The sequence below is a fragment of the Solanum dulcamara genome, chromosome 2, assembly GCF_947179165.1.
Source record: "Solanum dulcamara chromosome 2, daSolDulc1.2, whole genome shotgun sequence".
Lineage (NCBI taxonomy): Eukaryota > Viridiplantae > Streptophyta > Magnoliopsida > Solanales > Solanaceae > Solanum > Solanum dulcamara.
Window position 1 is genome coordinate 53,669,985 of NC_077238.1, and position 21,736 is coordinate 53,691,720.

At 38.3% G+C, this 21,736-nt stretch overlaps 1 protein-coding gene across 1 annotated transcript in view; it reads left to right on the plus strand.

Annotated features, from left to right (window-relative positions):
* The window catches only part of LOC129880570 (calmodulin-binding transcription activator 4), a 47,731-nt gene extending 27,706 nt beyond the window's left edge, over positions 1 to 20,025 (plus strand). Inside the window, exons 7-13 of the mRNA XM_055954657.1 lie at positions 1,186 to 1,283; positions 1,485 to 1,575; positions 1,670 to 1,893; positions 2,681 to 3,366; positions 17,542 to 18,127; positions 18,364 to 18,654; positions 19,566 to 20,025. Of these exons, the coding sequence (XP_055810632.1) occupies positions 1,186 to 1,283; positions 1,485 to 1,575; positions 1,670 to 1,893; positions 2,681 to 3,366; positions 17,542 to 18,127; positions 18,364 to 18,654; positions 19,566 to 19,664 (2,075 nt within the window). The 3' untranslated portion in view covers positions 19,665 to 20,025. The remainder of the gene's footprint in view (positions 1 to 1,185; positions 1,284 to 1,484; positions 1,576 to 1,669; positions 1,894 to 2,680; positions 3,367 to 17,541; positions 18,128 to 18,363; positions 18,655 to 19,565) is intronic.
* Positions 20,026 to 21,736: the final 1,711 nt, after the last annotated feature.

Consider the following 21,736-nt stretch of genomic DNA (forward strand, 5'->3'; position numbering starts at 1 on the left):
CAAATGCAGTCTCATCCATATAAAAAAAACTGATCAACTCTACACAACCAATCCCTCAAATCTGGACCAGAAAATTTGGGGAATGCTACCCTAGAGCAACGCGTAAGGAAATTGCTAGAGTGGTGTGTCTCTTTAGGGTCTGGTTTCATGTTGAATTTCCACTGACCCAGCTCTATCATTTGAAGATTCTTCTCTTCCTTTTCCCTAATTCCCAAACGAGCCATAGTTTCCTTGATTTCTCCCAATTCCTCATCAGCTTGAGAGTTTCTATCAGTCATGGAAGTCATTCCCTCCATTAATTTCTGCAACTGTTCTTGAATCTGAACCAACCTATCCTCCATTTCTCCTGAAGATTGACCTTGACTCTTGCTTCTAGTTCTTTTCATGCCAAGAATCGAGTGGATCTGATACCAATTGTTATGCTTACACAAAGAAAACAGCTCTAGGAGCTGAAGCTCGAAGAATGCTAATGGCTACTCAAGGATTCTCTCCGAGATAATAGCTATGAATACAGAGAATTGCAAGAAGACGTAGAAGAAGAAGATTGTTATTTCATTGAATTGAGTATGATCTGTTACAATTGAGACTTTATAGCTAATACAGAAGAATAGGGCTAACAACTTTCTAACCAACTAACAATTGGACTGCTTATCGGGCAACTTTCATCTAGAGTGCTATAACAGAATTTGGGACTATAGTGTTAACAACTTTAGTGAAATGACACTCTTTTAACTACTCCCTTCGTCCCATGTGACACTCTTTCCTTTTTAGTCCGTCCCAAAAATAATGTCACCTTACTATTATTAGAAACAATTTATCTTTAAAATTGCTCTTTTACCCTTAATGAAATGAATTTCAATCACACAAATATCTATGGATGATTTTAGACCACAAGTTTCAAAAGTCTTCCTCTTTTTCTTGAACATCGTGCCAAGTGAAATGGTGCCACATAAAATGGGACGGAGGGAGTACTTTACTACAATGTGTATCCACTTACTCAAATGCCACATCATCACTACTAATCCATCTTAATCCAACTCCATAGTATTGATCCTGTAATTTGCATCACGTGTCTTTTGTATGCGTTGTTTCTTGTACTTATTTTTAACTTTAGATGGAGTTCTCATCTTTTTATTGTTCAGAAGTGATAAATGTGAATATGCTGATAAGAGTGTTCCTCTGTAGGTGAGAGAAGTGAATCTCATCATCAAGATCTGACCCAGGATGGTCAGATGTGGAAGGATATGCTGGATCACTACGGGGTTTCTGCAGCTGCTGAATATGTGAGAGAAGTGTACTTTGTAGTTATCTCTGTTTCATTAGGACTGTAGATGCATATAACATTAAAATATAGTGTGAGATTTGACCTTATTTCAGGGCCTTCTGGCCAAATACAACATCTGCCTCTTCTCATATACTCATATCAGCTATGCTATTTAATTTTAAAACTTAGTCATCTTTTTTCCTGTCTGTACGTACCATAGGCAATGCTTCAAACCTCATCAGAGAGAAGGGCCATAGAAGCATATGAAAGCTACAAGGGGCCTAATTTCAGCGACAAGGAGGCTCAGACGGGTAATAATTTTTTTCACCTCCAAAGGATAATTTATGTCCACTACCTCTAGAATGTGAGTTAGTTAATTTCTGGAAAACTCGTATTTCCTTGCAGCTCCTGTACCAGCTTTTAAACAACTCGAAGATTTCAAGTATCGTACGTATCCTCCTGATATAACTACTTTTGGATCCAACCCTGACGAGTATATGACAATATTTGACCAAGATCAGATTAGTTCTTCTCTTGAAGATGAGATGAGCTTAACTATTACTCAGAAGCAGAAATTTACAATTCGACATATATCCCCTGATTGGGGGTATTCATCTGAGGCAACAAAGGTATATGTCATGAATTAGTTGATTGTTGCTGTTTGTACCACAAAATTTGTCTGCGCTCCATGGTTTTGGACTTGGTAGTGTTTGTTGAACTTCTGTTTTCTGCATGTGCAAGTAATGTCGAAATTTCCCCAGTGGATTGCTTGTATGTTTAAAACAAGATACGCATTATATTCCCACAAGTTGAGTCTGGTGAGGGTGGGGCTATACACAGACCTCACCCTACCTTTGTAGGGTAGAGAGGATTGCTTATATGTTTGTTTAGTCATTTCTAATTTCAGTATCCTATTTTCCATGCACCAGTATCTTATGATTATTATGGCTTCCAAAGCACACAGATTTCCATAATTTTGCGACTGGCTACTTTAAATGGTATTACTTCAAAATCTTGGATGAAATGCTTTATTTGATGGCTTAATGTGGCTCATTATTGCTGGACACTGAAAAATAATATCACACTTTAAAGTAATAAAAGGTCAAAAGGAAGAAGAGCTGCTACTGGCTCCAGCAACCAAGTCATGATGGCTAATTCAGCTGTCTTTTATCGACCTTGGAGATGCTCAATGATGAAAACCCCTTAAACTTAGATATCTTTGTTCAGTTGAAATCCCTGTAAACTTTGATAGCTTTCCAAGAAAGCTGTTTTAATCCTTCTGTCTACCTTATATGTATGACCATGATCAGGATATCGATAAGTTAGTTACTATGGTGTATTTAATAGTTTTCAACTGGTTTTCATCTAGTTATTTAAAATTATTATTATTTTGAACATTCTAGCTCTTCAATGCAGGTTGTTATCATTGGATCTTTTCTTTGTAATCCTTCAGAGTGCACGTGGACTTGCATGTTTGGTGATATTGAAGTTCCTGTTCAGATCATTCAAGAAGGTGTCATCTGTTGTCAAGCTCCTCGTCACTTGCCTGGTAAAGTCACCCTCTGTGTTACTAGTGGCAATCAGGAGTCGTGCAGTGAGATTAGAGAGTTTGAATATCGGGTTAAGCCTGATGATTTTGCTCGAAATAATCAGCCTGATGTAGAAGGAGCTTATAGAAGTACAGATGAACTGTTGTTACTTGTCAGGTTTGTGCAACTGCTTTTATCAGACTTATCTGTCCAAAAAAGAGAAAGTTCTGAATTAGCCAATGATTTCTTGGAAAAATCCAAAGCAAGTGAAGATTCATGGTCCCAGATCATTGAATCTCTTTTATTTGGAACTTCAACGTCAATGATAACCATTGATTGGCTTCTTCAAGAGCTTTTGAAAGACAAGTTCCAGCAGTGTCTCTCTTGTAAACTGCAACGAAAAGATAATCAGGTAGGCTGTTCTTTATCTAAGAAAGAGCAAGGAATAATTCACATGGTTGCTGGATTGGGATTTGAGTGGGCGCTGCACCCAATTCTAAATGCCGGAGTCAGTGTTAACTTCCGTGATATCAACGGCTGGACGGCCCTGCACTGGGCTGCACGTTTTGGGAGGTAATCTATGTTTTTTGTTGTTTAATAAATGACTTCTCTAATTACTGTACTTCAGTTCTCATGTTATGTTGGTATCAGTAGCAAAAGAAGCTGGATTAACAACTTTTAGGAAGTCAAACATGTCCCACTTCTAGCCCCCAGGGCTTTGGCCTAGTAGTAAGAGTAGCAATGCGATATAAGGTTTAGGTACATGACCCATTGTCACGACTCAAACTACCCCCTAGACGTGACATGCAAATAGGATCCCAAAAGACTCTAAACAAGCCACTTGACATAAGCATGACACTAAGATAATCAACACAATCAAATAAATCAAGCGGATTATAAATCTCAAATGGAAATCTCAACATAAAGAGAATCTGAGGATCAAAGACCATAAGTGGAAATGCTATGTCTAACAATAAGCCTCTATCATAGATGAGATGCTAGAATGTGTCTCTAGCTAACTCGAATGTATAAAACTGAAAGTAAAGTTTGAATGAAAGTCATATGAGGCATGTCCTTGAAACATGAGGACTCACCAATCAATAGGCAAGCTGATAGGATTCAATACTAACCGCGGCCTGAAGGATGGGCCTTAGAACCTATATTATGAAACAATATATGCAAAAATATGCGGTTGGTACTATGAAATGTACTGAGTATGGAGAACATGCATGAAATAACATGATATAATACATGATAAATATGAAAACATGATAATGCAATGACTAAGCTAAAAACATGACATAACCTTGTCAAAAAATCATTTAAAACATAGTACATGATCAATGTAATGCTCATAAAAGAATCATAATCATAACATAAGTGAGAGATATTGTTAAGTTTAGTGTACTTCTCCCACACCGAAAAGAGAATGTCCTACTTGCCAAGGTAAGGACCATGATCATAAGTTTAGGTGGATCCACTAGCTAGTCTTGTCCAATCGGGACATCCTATGGTGGCACGTAATTCTTGGACCTTGGTAATCGCCACTAGTCCAACTCGGTGCTAATTAATGTTCTCAATGAAAATACATAACATATTCGTGGTCTTTGAAATGGTAAGGATCTAGTAATACCAAGTTAATCATAAGACTCAAAATCATAAGAATAGCTCCTTTCAAAATAGCATGATTCATAACATCATCAATGCATAAGAGACACTTAATCGAAAACATCTAAATCATGAGTCTTTTCATAGTCAAATCGCACATCAATCGAATGTGGCTAAATCATAATAATCTTTCATCATGAGAATACTTCAATCGGAAGCAACCTAGTTTCATGAAAATCATATTGACACTTTATTTGAAAGCATCCTTGAAACATAGTTTCTTCAAGTCATAATGCATGCATAACCTTCGAAACCTGATTTCAAAATCAACATATTCATATTGCATGGGTTCATGTAAAAATCATTGAAATCATGCAATTTTGATCAAATCATGCATAATAAGATCAATAGGAATGAATAAGGTAGTAATCAATTGAACCCAATACATAATCATAGAAACTCTAGATTTTTTGATGAAATCATAAAGAGAACTTCAGGATTTGTTGGGATTCAGCAGATGAAAAAGGATCCATTGATGAATTTCCCACATACTTTATGATTCCTAACTTTGAAATTGAAAGAGGAGACTTAAAGCTTGAAGAACCCTAGAATTTGCCTTGAGGGAACCTTGGAGAAGAAGACTTGAGAGCTTTTGGGGTTTTGAGTGAATGAGATTTATTTGAAGTGTAAAAGGAGTTATATGGCTTAGGAATAGTTTAGTAACGACGTGGTTTAGGGATTAAAAGGATAGAAAAAGACCCAAATAACCCTGAAAAAATAATTGTCGAGTGGCCTACGAACCCATCTACTGCCCGTAGATGCTTTCGTCCTGGTCATCCGCAGATCACATCACTGAAAGCCCAAATTTCTGGACCCAAACCACGAACCACTTCTACGAACCGTCTGTCCTTCCACGGACCGTCTTGTTGAGCTGTCAAGCAAAATAGTGAAATTATTGAATCTCTGATCCAAGACTACGAACCAACACCTATGGGCCGTGTAAACTTGTACGGTCCGTACAAGTCACTCGTACAACCTAATGTCTCATCACCAAGTCTGGAACCTTACTCTACGAGCCTCTTCTATGGCCGTATAGGCTTCTATAAACCATCCTGTTGATATGTAGGAACTCACCTGCAACTTGACATTTTCCAAACCTTCAGGACATCATCTATAGTCGGCAACTATGGACCGTGGAACCATGTACGGTCCGTAGATTGCACTCGTAGACCAGTTGCACCAGAAACTTTTCTACATTTTCTTTCCAATCAAACTTTTCAAATTTCGAGGTGTTACAATAACTCTCCCTTGGGAACATTCGTCCTCGAATGGACTCAAGCTAGTATGAATAGAGTAGGGAAAGAGATCTAACAACCCAACATGAATGCAAATCACATCATAATGCATAAAACCAAGGAGTAATCGACCCCAAGCTAAAACATGAAATTAAAAAAGATTTCATAAACATGCATGCATATGGAAACATGAGAATAGCTGAAATGCATGAATCCAAAAGAGTAAACATGAGGAACCAATACCTCAAGCTAAAACTGAAGCGGAGGGAAAGAGATGAAGATACCGTGACATCATATCGGCTTTGGCCTCCTAAGTAGCACCCTTAACTAACTGATTCCTCCAACGGACTTTTACTGAAACAACTTCTTTATTTCTCAACTTCCGAATGATGATCCAGAATCTCAACCGGAATTTCTTCATAAGAGAGACTTTCCTTAGATCCAACACTTTCTAATGGCACAATCGTGGTCGGATCTCCAACATATTTTTTCAATAAGGAAACATTGAACATCGGATGGACTGATTCCAACTCGGAGGGCAAATCCAACTCATAGGCCACATTGCCATAATGCCTCAAAATCTGACAAGGGTTAACATATCTAGGACTGAGCTTTCCTTTCTTACCAAACTCATCACACTTTACATAGGTGAAATTTTCAAATAAACCCAATCGTTAACTTCAAATTGAAGCTCCTTTTTTCTCATATCGGCATAGGATTTATGCCTACTCTGGGCAATCCTCAACCTTCCTCTAATGAGTCAAACTTTCTCCATAGCCTCATGAACTAATGCATGCCCTATCAAAGCATAATCTCCAACTTCAAACCAATCAATAGGAGACCTACAACTCCTACCATAGAGAACCTCAAACGGAGCAATCTAGTTACTAGAATGGTAACTATTATTATAAACAAACTCAATCAATGGCAAATGATCATCCCAATTACATTTAAAGTCGATCACACAGGCTTTCAACATGTCCTCCAAAGTCTGAATAGTCCTCTCGGCTTGGCCATCGATCTATGGATGAAAAACTGTACTAAGCTTAACCTGAGTAATAAGATCCTTTTGAAACAATCTCCAAAAGAGAGAAGTGAACTGAACTGAGTACCTCTATCAGAAATGATGGATAAAGTAACACCATGCAGTTTCACTATCTCTCAAATGTAAAGTCTAGCATAGTCCCCGGTTGAATAAGAAGTCTTAACCAAAAAGAAATGTGCAGACTTAGTCATTTGGTCTACAATCACCCAAATAGAATCAAATTGTCAATGCGTACGAGGCAAACCTATAATGAGGTCCATATTTAAATCTTCCCACTTCTAAGTAGGAATATCAACGTTTTGAGCCATATTGCTTGATTTCTGATGCTCAACCTTAACTTGTTGGTAATTTGGACACTTAACCACAAATTTCGCGATGTCCTTTTTCATGCGATTCCACCAATAGACTTCCCATTGCGGTACATCTTAGTGGATCCCGGGTGGATAGAATATCAAGAATTGTGGGCTTCTGCTAGAATTTGTTGCCTCAAACCATCAACATCTGGAACACACAATTGACTCCGTAATCAAAGCACACCATCTTCCCCTTAAGAGAAAGCCTCAACGGTCTTTCTTAAGAATTGTTTCCTTCAATTCAACCAAGATTGGATCCTCATTTTGTTTCGCCTTCACATTATTCACAAGTGACGATTCTAAATCGTTATGAACAATAACTCAACCTGTCACGACCCAACTCTGTAGGCCGCGACTGGGGTCCGACCTGGACCCCCCATACACCTATCTATTGTTGTGGTCACATTGAATCGTAAATAAGATAATATCATGCAACAGAGCTCCACTGGGCGATAATATTTTCATAAACCTGTAGCCCTTTTCATTTGTATCACAACATGACAGGGCACGCAAGCCGACAAGGCTGCCATAACATAATCACGTATATCGTATATTAGGTAGACCCAGCTGAATCAAACTGACATACACAACCCACATATACATGTCTGCAGACCTCTAAAAATACAAATGACAACATATGGCAGGACGGGCCCCCGCCGTACCCCCGAATGGACAAAACAATGTTATACATCAGTGGACAGTATCAAAAATTAGGCCCCGATACAATGGAGCCTCTTCCAGCTGAGCTGCGTGGAATTCTAAGCTGACGAACTCCCAAAACCTGTATCTGTACCTGCGGGCATGAACGCAGCCCCCCGAGAAAGGGGGTCAGTACGACATATGTATTGAGTATGTAAAACGTAACATAGTACAACTGGAGGTATATCCAAAATAGAGAAGCAGGGGAACCAATTATCAAATCAAAAACATGTCCCAGTACTCTGTGAATCACAAAAACATGCATGCTCAAATTTTCAATATAGTCGGCCCCGTCAGGGGTCCGGTGAATCATATATGTAGTATCAGTATCAGGCCCCGTGCCATTGCCACCTTATTACAACACATCATCATAGTATTAGTATCAGGCCCCAGATCATCGCTACCTTATTACAACACATCAATAGTATCAGTATCAGGCCCCAGGCCATCGTCACCTTATTACAACACATTATATATATACATATGGATGCCAGCCCTCTAGCGAGGGACTCGGTGAACAATGCAGTGAATTGCACGAATCTGATGACCGGCTCGGGACTCGGAGAAGAAGTGTTACAATATACACGAGTAGAGTAGTGAAAGACAAAACACAATTTAAATTATTATCTGAGACTCAATGAAATCATCAAGTGAACCCTCACCTGGGGATCAGGGTAGAAGGTATCTGACGTAGACTCTCTAACTGTCACTAAGGACTATGTAAAAAAAGGAGTTTTTAGAAATCTTAGACGTATACCAATGTGAAATATCTTATAGCAGTCCGAGCATTGGTTGTCTCAGAGCCTTTCTTTTTTACAAACAAGAGCTTAGTCAAATCAATTGTTATACAGTCATATAGAAGACTCGAAGATAGCAGCTTACTACTTTAAAGTTTAAGCATTCAAAAGTGAGTGAGGGTCCTGAAGTCATATTCAGAACCTAGGAATGGAATTACCCCCAAAGCTCATATCATATCCTGCTTACATCTAAGGCATGCCAAAAGAGAAAAGATAGGCTTTACATACCTCTACCAAAAACATACCAAGAGAAGCTTCACATACCTTGTCTGAATTATTCCTTATCCTGTTTGCCTCGCTGTCCTTTGAACCTATTCAACATGAAAGTAATATGAATATCAACCCCTCTTAACTTTCCAGCACCCTAGGTTACACCTTAGTATTAATGGAATCTATTTCCTTAGTCGTTTCCCCGACTAGTTCTGTTATTTGCCAAGGCGTCGCCGAAAATTGGGCAGCACCTCCCCTATAATGTGCCCTATCCAAATTTCTAATTAGGTCCCTAAGACCTACAGCCAACCAACAACAACAACCTGCTGCAATTCATACCAACAATATACAATATAAACTCCAAATGACTCATTCAAAAAGATGATATCAAATAGGGCGTCTAGTCTTTATTCTATAACGCCTTTCATTATACGAAACGAGGGGTCGTGTGGCTGCAACCAGCAGCATCCACATCCCTTTTAGAATGCATTTAGGCCCTGCAACAATACATTTCACCCTTGCAGCAACAACTCACTCAAAACTATCAAAACGTGAATTCTGGACAGCTTACTGTTTTACCTTGTCGCTTCGTTTACGAAGGGGTAATGGAGGGAAACAGGATTTACGTCCTTCATGAAAGTTATAGACATGTGTCTTAGGGTCGCATACAATTTCGAATAACCCCTACATCAATTCTGTACAAAAAGATATGCCCAAAACACCAACAGCAGTCCGTGTAAGATTTCCAAAACCAAAATCTGGGCAGTACCTCCTCTACACTTCATCACCCTTGTTCGAGAAGCTAAAAGCAAAAATGTATTTTAAAGTATAAATGAAAGTTATAGACCTATGAAATACCTTCCCAAAACATATTGAATCAGCCGAAACGAAGCTATACACAAGAAGTTATACCAATATTACTAACAACTGTCCCCTCCAAAAACGGGTTTGTTAACTAGTTTTTAACGTTTTCCCTCTTTGTTCTTTCAACTTTCTCTCAAGTTCCAAGCTGAAGAATTAATTCCGTAGACATCGTAAGATACATATATACACCTCCACGGGGTTGAGGAACATCATAGATAATTAATTCACGGAGGAAAATTGAAGAACTTACCTTAATTTCTTAGAAACCATGGCTGCCCCTTTCTCTTCTTCTTCTCACGTTTTTCTCTCTATGTTTTGGGCTGATTTTTGAGTTCCAAATGACTCAAGAGTCATTAACATACATATATATGGTCCCTTAGGAAGTGACACGTGTCAAGCCCTTATTGGGCCACGGATCCACCCTTAGCCTCCAAGGCTGCCACGTGTCCTTGGTGGGGCCCACCCCCAAGTAGGTGGGTCACCTACTTGACCCCAAGCAGGTGGGTCACCTGCTGCCATGTGGCACTTCCCTAGGCTGCCACATGGCACCTCGTTTTGCTGCCACGTGTCGCCTTCTCCTCTCCCCCGTGGGTTCGTAATCTCGTCTTGTTTTAAGAGTCGATGTAATCCGTACTACGTAAGCTTGATATATCCTTAAGTAGCTCAAGTGTATAAGACCTTTAACTTAGTAGCTTACGTAGGTAAATCGAGTCCTACGACTCAGTTTTTTAGCCTCCAACTCTTTCCGGATTCTCACGACTCTATTTCCAACCTTCCCTCTCACGAGGAATCACATTCTTCTTTCCTTCGAGTTGTTTAAAGTGTGTGGATAGTTGGGGTCTCATGGCTACTTCTAAGAAGATTAGGGACACGTTTCAAGGTTCAAAAGTGCGGGGTGTAACATCCATTTTCTGAATCAACCAAACGGACTCCCAAACATACAAGCCTATGAACATCATGAGCCAAATCCTTTTTCTCATCCCCAACACGAGCAACACTATCCATGGACAATCTACTAAGCGCATCCGCCACAACATTAGCTTTACCCGAATGGTACAACACACTCATTCATAATCCTTTAACAATTCGAGCCACCTCCTTTGGCGAATATTCAAATCCTTTTGATTAAACATGTATTGCAACTCTTATGATTGGTGAACAGATCCACATGAACACCATAGAAATAATGCCTCCAAATCTTCAAGGCAAAAACCACTGCCGCCAACTCAAGATTGTGAGTCGGGTAGTTCTTCTCATGAACTTTAAATTGCCCAGAAGAATAAGCAAGGACCTTGCTATGTTGCATCAACACACAGCCAAGACCAGTGTGGGAAGCATCACAGTACACAATGAAACCATCTGGTAAAGTCAAAACTGGGGATGCAATAAGTTGAGTCTTCAACTCTTGAAAACTCTTTTCACAAGTATCGGATCACTGAAACTTGACTTTCTTATGACTCAACTTGGTCAAAGGAGAAGCAATAGAGAAAAACCCCTCCAGAAATCGTCTATAGTAACCGGCTAAACCCAACGAAATTCCTAATATCTGAGGGAGAAAGAGGTCTAGGCCAATTTTTTACCGCTTCCGTCTTTTAAGGATCAATCTTTATGCCCTCTCAAAAACAATATGGCGGCCAAGGAATGCTACCAACCTCAACCAAAATTCACACTTGCTAAACTTAGCAAATAATTGACGATCCTTCAAAATCTGTAAAACAATCCTCAAATTGTCTGCGTGCTCATCCTCACTCCGAGAATAGATCAAGATGTTATCTATGAAGATAATGACGAACATATCCAAATACTATTTGAACACTTTGTTCATCAAATCCATAAAAGTTGCAGAAGCATTTGTTATCAAAAGACATAATTGAAAATTCATAGTGACCATACCGAGTCCTGAAGGTCGTCTTCAGAATTTCACTCTCTAACTCTGAATTGGTGATAGTTTGATTTGAGGTCTATCTTCGAGAAGAAACTGGCACCTTTAATTGATCGAACAAGTCATCAATCCTTTAGATGGGATACTTATTCTTGATTGTGACCTTTTTCAACTGATGATAATCAATGTACATTCTGAGAGAACCATCTTTCTTACGCACAAAGAGGACTGGAAAAACTGGGCCTGATGAAACCTTTATCTAGAAAGTCCTTCAACTAATCTTTCAACTCCTTAAGCTCAGCTGGAGCAATACGGCAAGGAGGAATAGAGATAGGCTGAGTATATGGAAGAAGGTCTATGCCAAAGTCGATTTCCCTTTCGGGAGGAACTACGAGAAGATCTTTGGGAAACACTTTCAGAAATTCATTAACAACAGGAACAGACTGAAGAATTGGGGCTTTGGAACTAGTATCTTTAACATGAATTAGATGATAGATACAACCTTTGGAAATCATCACCAGTAATGATATTGTACAATTAAGGGCCTTTTGACTAATGAGAAATACTCCCAGGGACTAATCCCAATATTTTGAACTAAAGGTCTTTTTGACCTTTAGGAAACGCTTCCGGTGGACTTAATTTGTCAGAATCCTTCCATCCCTCTTTCCTCCACTTTCTTCTCAACTCTTATTTCTTCTACCCTTCTTCCATGGATAACAACATTTATTTTAGATTAGGGGGGAAATCCTATGATCTGATAGAAACCAGATCATCTTTTGATATTTGGTACATATGGGTGGAGAGTGCAAAGCTTTATATGAGAAGAATGAAGATCAGTAGGGGCACACGCTAATGTGGCTTTGTAATAGATTTAGGGAAGCCTCAGGCATTAAAGGAAAGTCTTTTGAGATTTGGAAATGCAAAGATATTTCCATCAGCATTTATTGCACCTTAAAGTTCAAAAAATTGGTAAGTTTATCTCTGTTATTTCAGTTAATGGCAATGATAGGTCAGTGATCATTTTACCAAAAAAATTCCTTTAATGAGGGGTGGGGAGAGTTGGCCCAAAAATACACAATTTTATTTCTCAAAAATCCAATCTACAAGAGTCGAACATAGAGAAAGGAGGTCTCAGTTCATTGAGACTCAGAGGAGAGGATAGCTACAAAGAAATAATATAAAGAAAGAAATAGTGCAGTGGGGACCAAAGTAAGATATCGGCGGCGTCTCCGGGAGGGGACAGGGGTCCCCTGAGTAGAAGTCTGGTTGGCATATTCCCCAACTGTGAGGAAATACCCACCAGAGGCAATTCCATGACCAACAAGTGTTTGAAAAGAGCCTAAATGCAACCTATGTGGCATTGATCCCCAAGAAGGTGAGGGTTGTGGAACTGAGAGATTTCTGACCTATAAGTTTGATAGGTGGAATATACAAGATCATTGCCAAGATACTAGCAGAAAGGCTAAAGAGAGTGATCAGTAAGCTTGTAAATAAACACCAAATGACCTTCATAAAAGGTAGGCAGATAATTGATGCAGCACTAATAGCAAGTGATTGTGTGGACACTAGACTCAAAGGAGATGATCCAGGAATTATGTGCAAGTTCGACATAGAGAAGGCTTATGATCATGTCATTAGGGGCTTCTTGATCAGGATTTTAGAGCAGATGGGTTTTGGAGAGAACTGGCTAAAGTGGATTGACTATTGTATAAAAACTGTTAGGTTCTCCATTTTAGTGAATGGAGAACCTGCTGGTTTTTTCCCATCAGAAAGGGCTCTAAGGCAGGGAGACCCATTTTCTCCTTTCCTCTTCATCCTAGCCATGGAGGGCTATAATAGTATGATGTGAATAGCTATCCAAAACAGTTAGCTAAAAGGCTTCAAGGTCAGCAACTCTTCACAAGGGGAAATGCAGATTTGTCATCTGCTTTATGCAGATGACACAATTATTTTCTGTGAAGCCAAGGCTTAACAGGTTGCCTTTATAAGAATGACTTTGGTAGTTTTTAAAGCAGTCTCTGGTTGATCAGTAAATTGGAGGAAAAACAGTATCTTTCCAATTAAAGAAGTTCCTCAACTTCAGAGCCTGGCAAGGATATTGGGGTGTAGAATAGAGAAGCTTCCCTCAACTTACTTGGGCATGCCATTGGGACACAAACATAAGGAGCTAGGAATTTGGGACGGCATAATTGAAAAGAGAGAAAAAAATTGGCCAATTGGAAAGCTCAGTACATCTCTCTTGGAGGGAGAGTCACCTTAATAAACTCAGTGTTGGACTCTCTTCCAACTTATGTTATGTCTTTATTCCCTATGCCTGCCAAAGTGGAAGAAAGACTTCACAAACGAGAAGAGATTTCTTGTGGTTAGGGAATAAAGAAGGGAAAGATTTGCATTTAGTCAAATGACAGACTGCACAATTAAATAAACAATCCGGTGGACTTGGAATAAGAAACTTGGGGTTGCAGAATAGATGCCTCCTTTCAAAATGGCTATGGTGGTTCAACACTGAGGAACAAGCCCTGTGGAGGGAGGTGATAGTCAACAAGTATGGGTTGAATGGAAATTGGGTCTCCAGCTCTGTGAACAACACTTATGGGGTGTCATTGGAGAACAATAAGGAACTTGTGGCCTGATCTAAGTAGAAATATAGTCTACTCATGGATGGAATATTGTGTTCAGAAGGCATTTGAATGACTGTGAGATCGGGAGAGTGGTTGAGTCTATTACAAGTTCTTAATGGGTTCAATTGGTTATCAGAAGAAAAAGATTATTCTATTAGATGGAAACATTCTAGAGATGGAAGCCTTTGTGTTAACAAGCTATATATTAAGGAGGTGAAGGAGCATCCAGGTTGTAAGCCCCTGGAAGCAGATTTGGAGGAACAAGGTGCCAACCAAGATAAAGTGTTTCTCTTGGTTGGTTGCCAGAAGAGCATGTTCCACACATGAGAAATTGAAAAAGAGAGGTTTCCAATTGCCTCTTGGTGCTCTCTCTGTAATGAGACTGAGGAAACCAACAACCACCTGTTCCTCCGTTGTAGAGTGACAACATAATTGTGGAACCTTTTTCTGGGACTAACACATACAGAATGGATTAAGCCTGAGCATATAGCAGATCTACTTAGTTGTTGGATCAGTAGAGGGGGAGAAAATCTAAGAAAAAGTGGTGGAGTATAATACCATCATGCAATTGGTGGTCTATTTGGAAAGAAAGAAATAGCAAATGCTTTGAAAACAAGGCTAATTCAATAGAGAAAGTCAAATGTAACTGCTTGACAACTTTTTATTTTTGGTATAAAGAAGAAAGGATAGAAGAAGCTGCACAAATTTTGGATTTTATAGGTACTTTAATCTATTAGCCTTTTTGTTCTCTTGTTGGGAACTAATTTTTGGAGGTCTCCCGCATATCCTTAAAGCTGAGGAATACAACTTTATCTTCCTCAAAAAAAAGAAAAAAATCATCTTTTTGGCCTTAAGGTAAGAGAGCTATAACATGGAGTTCAGTGTACTGCTCCACACCGAAAAGAGAGTCCTACTTGTCAAGGTAAGGACCATGATCATAAGCTTAGGTAGATCCACTAGCTAGTCTTGTCCAATCGGGACATCCTACGGGGCATGTAATTTTGGGACCTGGGTAATCGCCACTAGTCCAACTCTGTGTTAATGCTCTCAATGGAAATACATAACATATTTATAGTCTTTGAAATGGTAAGAATCTAGTAATACCAAGTTAATAGTAAGACTAACAATCATAAAAATAGTTCATTTGAAATATCAGGATTCATAACATCATCAATGCATAAGAGACACTTAATCGAAAGCATCTAAATCATGATAGTCTTTTCATAGTAAATTCGCACTTCAATGGGAAGTGACTAAATCATAATAATCTTTCATCATGAGAATACTTCAATCAGAAGAAACCTAGTTTCATCAAAATCATAGTGTCACTTTATTCAAAAGCATCCTTAAAACATGTTTCTTCGAGTCATAATGCATGCATAATCTTCAAAACTTTATTTCAAAATCAACATGTTCATATAGCATGGGTTCATGTGAAAATCATTGAAGATTAATAGGAATGAATAATGTAGTAATCAATTGAGCCCAATACATGATTATAGAAACCCTAGATTTTTGGATGAAATCATAAAGAGAACTTGAGGTTTTCTTGGTACTCAATGGATGAAAACGGATCCATTGATGAATTTCCCACATACCTTGATGATTCCTAGCTTTGAAATTGGAAGAGGAGACTTGAAGCTTGAAGAACCCTAGAAATTGCCTTGAGGGAACCTTGGAGAAGTAGACTTAAGAGCATTTTGGATTTTGAGTGAATGAGAGGGAATGAGATTTATTTGAAGTGTAAAATCAGTTATAGGGCCTAGGAATAGTCTAGAAACGACATAGTTTAGGGATTAATAGGATAGGAGAAGACCCAAATAACCCTGGAAAAATAACTATCGGGATGACCTACAGACCCATTTATGGTCCGTAGATGCTTCTACGGATCGTCCTGGTCATCATAGATCACATCACTAAGAACCCAAATTTCTGGACCTAAACCACAAACCACTTCTACGAACCGTCTTTCCTTCCACGAACCGTCTTGTTGAGCCGTTGAACAAAGTACTGAAAGTACCGAATATCTGATCCAAGACTATGAACCAACACCTACGGGTCGTATAAATTTGTGTGGTCCATACAACTTACTCATACAACCCAATGTCTCAACATCACCAAGTCTGGAACCTCAACTTACGAGCCTCCTATACGGCCCGTATAGGTTTCTACATACCGTCCTGTTGGTCCGTAGGAACTCACCTGCGACTTGACATTTTCCAAACCTTCAGGACATCATCTACAGCTGGCCACTATGGACCGTGGAAGCATGTACGGTCCGTAGATTGCACTCGTAGACCAGTTGCACCAGCAACTTTTCTGCACTCATCTTTCCAATCAAACTTTTCTACTTCTGAGGTGTTACACCCATGTTCGAACCAAGATGCAAACAAAAGCCTGGCATTTAAGTGGAGAAGGGTAGAGGAGGGGCATCATCCATAAAGTTTTATACCGTGCACCACCGGGATATGGATTTTTCAGTTAATTTAAAGATTAGAAAACCATATGTCGCTTCTACATTCTGTGTACAACAACATCATACCAAGAATCCCACGAGTGGGGTCTGAAGAGGGTAGGGTGTACGTAGACCTTACCTCTACCTTGGGAGGTGGAGAGGTTGTTTCTGATAGACCCCTGACTTAAGGTAAAGCATATCAAAGCAGATACTAGAAAAAAACATGACAAAGCATTCTTAAAAAGGAGCAGTAGCTACAACAAATAGTGTGATAATCACAGTATAAGAGATAGTAGATAATACTAGAAATCTGAGGACAAGCACTATTTGAGGAATACTACGACTACTAGTAAGGGAAGCAAGACAACGCTCTATTACATACTAATCTTCTACATTGTGTGTATACATACAAAAAGTATGAACTATGAACATGAATGATATTTTGATTTTTGCCATAGTCGCTCAGTTGTAGCAGCTTTACAAAAAGTATTTTTGTCTCGTTCCTAATTTGCCTTTTGTCTAAATTTTAAAGTTGAGCACATTAGGCAGTATTTTTCAACTTTTTAAATTCATTGTGGAGTAATATATCTCCAACATGGAGAGATTCAGCTTTAAAGCACTTCATGGATGTTGAGATATCGGGGTGATGTGGGTCAGGCGCATGTCACAGGCCCGTCATGCACCGAGTATTAATTGTACACCACTGGCCCTTAGAGATTTTTCGATTATTCAGGAAAAAAATACAACAATAATAATAAAGAGAGAGATATCCGGGTGAACTCCTTGAATCTTTATCCCTTTATATATGTCTCTGTCTATGTTTGCATGGGTGGTGAATTTTCTTATGAGAATCTCTACAAGGGCCTTATGTGTGGTACCGGTAATAAGCCAGTTTATTAAATATTCATATCTGTGACAGGGAAAAAATGGTTGCTTCACTCATCGCAACCGGGGCATCTGCTGGAGCTGTTACGGATCCCTCTTCACGAGATCCAGTTGGTAAAACTGCTGCATCAATTGCTTCCAGCTGCGGTCATAAGGGACTTGCAGGATATCTTTCAGAGGTAGCTCTCACCAGTCATCTTTCATCCCTCATATTAGAGGAGAGTGAGCTCTCAAAAGGTACTGCTGATGTGGAAGCAGAGAGAACTATTAGTAGCATATCGAACACAAGTGCCACCATAAATGAGGATCAGTGTTCTTTAAAGGACACTTTAGCTGCAGTTCGTAATGCAGCTCAGGCTGCTGCTCGTATACAGTCTGCATTCCGAGCACATTCGTTCCGCAAAAGACAACAGAGAGAATTTGGTGTTTCCGCTGCCACAAGTGGAGATGAATATGGTATCCTCTCAAACGATATTCACGGGCTTTCAGCTGCATCAAAGTTGGCATTCCGCAACACGCGAGACTACAACTCAGCAGCCTTAGCTATTCAGAAGAAGTATCGAGGATGGAAAGGCCGGAAGGATTTCCTTGCATTCCGCCAGAAAGTAGTGAAGATACAGGTGCTTTTAATGTTTGAAGTCAAAATTGACATTTTAAGCCATTATACTCGAAATGTGAAAATTAAGTGGTCATAGACTTCAAATAAAGTGTAATCATACATTCGTCATATTTTTTGTTACGGGTTGGGGTTTGTTTTTTTTTTTTGGGGGGGGGGGGGGGGAGATGGAGAATGTTTGGAGATTAAAAACTAATTCGTTCAGCAGAGAAAGTGACTTGCTGGTGATTTCCATGGCAGGCTCATGTACGAGGCTATCAGGTTAGAAAGCAATACAAGGTATGTTGGGCTGTTGGAATCTTGGAGAAGGTAGTGCTAAGGTGGCGTCGACGAGGTGTTGGTCTTCGGGGATTTCGACATGACACAGACTCAATTGATGAAATTGAGGATGAAGATATTCTCAAGGTGTTCCGTAAACAAAAAGTTGATGCTGCTCTTGACGAGGCTGTCTCGAGAGTTCTATCAATGGTTGAATCTCCAGGGGCACGCCAGCAATATCATCGGATTCTTGAGAAGTATCGGCAAGCTAAGGTAAGCTAAAGTACCATTCTACTATGGCATTTCTGTGATTAATATACATGAGCTAGTGAACTTCCAATAGATGAATGTTTACTTAGTAATTTGCATGTGGAATGCTTTTTGTACATCATTTGGGAATGAACTAGATCCGTCCTCTATCTCCTTTGTAAGATTTTAGGGACATGGATGCATTGAAGTATATATTCCATTATGCTTTTAATTTTCTTTTACCTTTTCTTGAAAGGCTGGGAAAAAAAGGTTTTTTTTTTTCCCATTTCCTTGTATCACATAAATGTAAATATTTGATTACATGGCTTTAGAGAAGATGTCGTAAAAGTAGTCAGGCTCTGGAGTAGTACACAATGGAACAAGGACAAACTAAAATCCAACTCTGAGGATATTGGTGGCGGTATCCATGCAACTGGAAAAATATGAGTGAATGAATGTTTGTTGGTTTTTTTAAAAGATGGGGTAGCAAAAAAATGGTTAAAATGACTCTCTTTGGATTAAAATGTCTTTCCATATTTTTATTAAGCATAGGAGGGCTTTAAATAACCAACTTAAAACAAAAATCTGCATAATTTAAATTCAAAACTAACTAAAATGTCTCAACAAACTAATCTATCTAACAGAACTTTAAAATTCAAATTATCTAAACTTAAGCAACTTATTAAACTTTAATTACTGCAGTAATTAAAGTAAAATTCAACAATGTTCTTGTGTGTCTGAACTATTTCCAGCCTGTCTGGGATAGGGGTGGAAACATAATTATCTTTTTGATCCATATGTTTTGTCCACAGTATACGTCATTCTTTTGAAGAAGTTTTTAAACTTTAAGGAGGGGGATAGGGAGAATTTAATTCCGCTTTCATAGTTCAAAATCAGGAAAATCAAATAAACTAATAATCTTTGTTGCACGGCAGGCTGAACTTGAAGGAGTGGACAGTGAAGCAGCATCAACTGCTCATGGCGACATGTCTAACATGGAAAATGATGGCTTATACCAGTTCCCTAGTTATTAATTAACTGGCCTCTTCATTGTCATCCAAACTAGTTTCAGTAGGTGCAAAAACTATACATTGAAGTTTGGTTATTGCAATTTGTAAGTCATTGTGAGGTATGTATTTGTAGGTGCTTCTGTTCATAATATGTGTATAGGTTTGATAGGTTCAGGAATTGGAACTTTTTAATATTGGATGACTGCAGGATTAGCTTGGAAGTTTTTTCTTTTCTTTTCGACCATGTTCTTTTGTGCTTGAGCGCCTTTAGGTGCTAAATAGTTGATCTTTCAAGGGTAAATACTAGGCATGACTGCTTATTTGATTGTGTTAATTTCAGGAAAAGTTTAAACATATCAGTAGAAATTCTCAACCCTTGTAACTATGTTTGGTAACAAATCAATCTCAAAGTCAATGGGGGTTTTAATCTGTTGGTTTTTCAATAAAGAACTTTAGAAAATAACAGACAAAGACTTTGAGAGAAAAATAGTGTAATGAGGCTAAAGAAAAAAAAATTATTTTTCTTTCTTGGACTTTACATTTATAAGAACAAAAACAGTAAAAATAAATAATGTAAACTAGCCTAGAATATCTCTGCAAAATATCTTAATAAATTAATTACTAATAAATAGGAAAAACTAACTATTAACTTGGATTTATTCAAAAACTAAATAGTAAAATAAAGTTACTACAGTTCAAAAGCATAATTCTAACAATCCTATTTGCTTGAGTAATTGCAAATTCTAGACTTGTCTGGAATTGACCTTATTAACAAATCTGTCAATTCATTTTTTGTCTTGCAAGGCTTGTGTGCATCTTCTGTTGGAGTAAATATAAAGTTTTTATCTTTCATTTTAACTTGTAAAATCTCTTGCTTAGTGGAATCAAAGATCTGACAATATTTGTCACCAAATAATAATTTAAATCCTTTTTCCATTAACATAAAGAACATCTTCAATTATTTTTGTACATGAACTTGAATTGATTGCAACAGATCCTTTTCCTTTTACAGGAATATAGTCACCATTTTTAATTATGACTTTCTTATTTTCCATAGACACAGTTTTTAAAAAGATTTCTATCATATGTCATATGGTTTGTACAACTACTATCAATCATCCAAAAATCAGATTTTTTGGTTGAAAAGTAGATTGCTACAAATAAATAGTCTTCTTTTTCTTCAGTGGTGACTTGGGCAACTGCTTCATCTTTTTGAAATTTTTTTTTGCAAATTACAGCATCATGACCAAGTTGTTTGCAGATCTTGCATTGTGCATCTGGTCTCTTCTAACATTTATATGGAGGATCTCCATTTTTGTCACAGTGCTAACAAGGTGGGTAATTTTTAAAGAATTTATCCTTGCTTTGAGTTTTGTGACTGATTGCTAATGCCTCTTCAACCATGTCATCTTGTCTCATAAGCCTCCTTTATTCCTGTGCCTGCAAAGAATTTAACAATTCTGTCAAGAAAATTTTGGACAGATCTTATGTGTTTTTCAAGGTAGTTATACATGCTTCATATCTTTCGGGCACTGTTACAAAAAAAATTCAACAATTCTTGAATCTTTAAATTTAGTGCCTAGCAGCCTTACCTTGTTAACAATACCCTCATTAACAATACCAAGCAATCTATCAAAGTATTCCTTGACTATTTTTGACTCTTTCATTCTTTGCAATTCGAATTCTCTCATTAAATTTACTACTTTCATTTCTCGTATTCTTTCATCTCTAGCATATTCTTTCTTTAAATAATCCCAAATTTCTTTTGGTGATGTGAGAGTCACGATTCTCGTGAAAATAGTTGTTGAAATAGGTGCAAACAAAGTTGTTTTTGCCTTGGATTTAATGATTTTTTTCCCTTGTGACTCTTGATTTGGGCTACAGTGGAATTATTCGACAGCGGATTAACTACATAATCCTCTTCTATGGCTTTTCAAAGATCAAGAGCTTCCAAGTAGGCTTCCATTCTCACAAGCCATAGTTGATAGTTCTCACCATCAAAAATTGGAGGAGCCATTTGTGAAAAACTATTTTCGGAATCCATTTTTTCACTCACATGTCCTCAAGAAAAAGGCTCTAGATACCAATTGATGGTT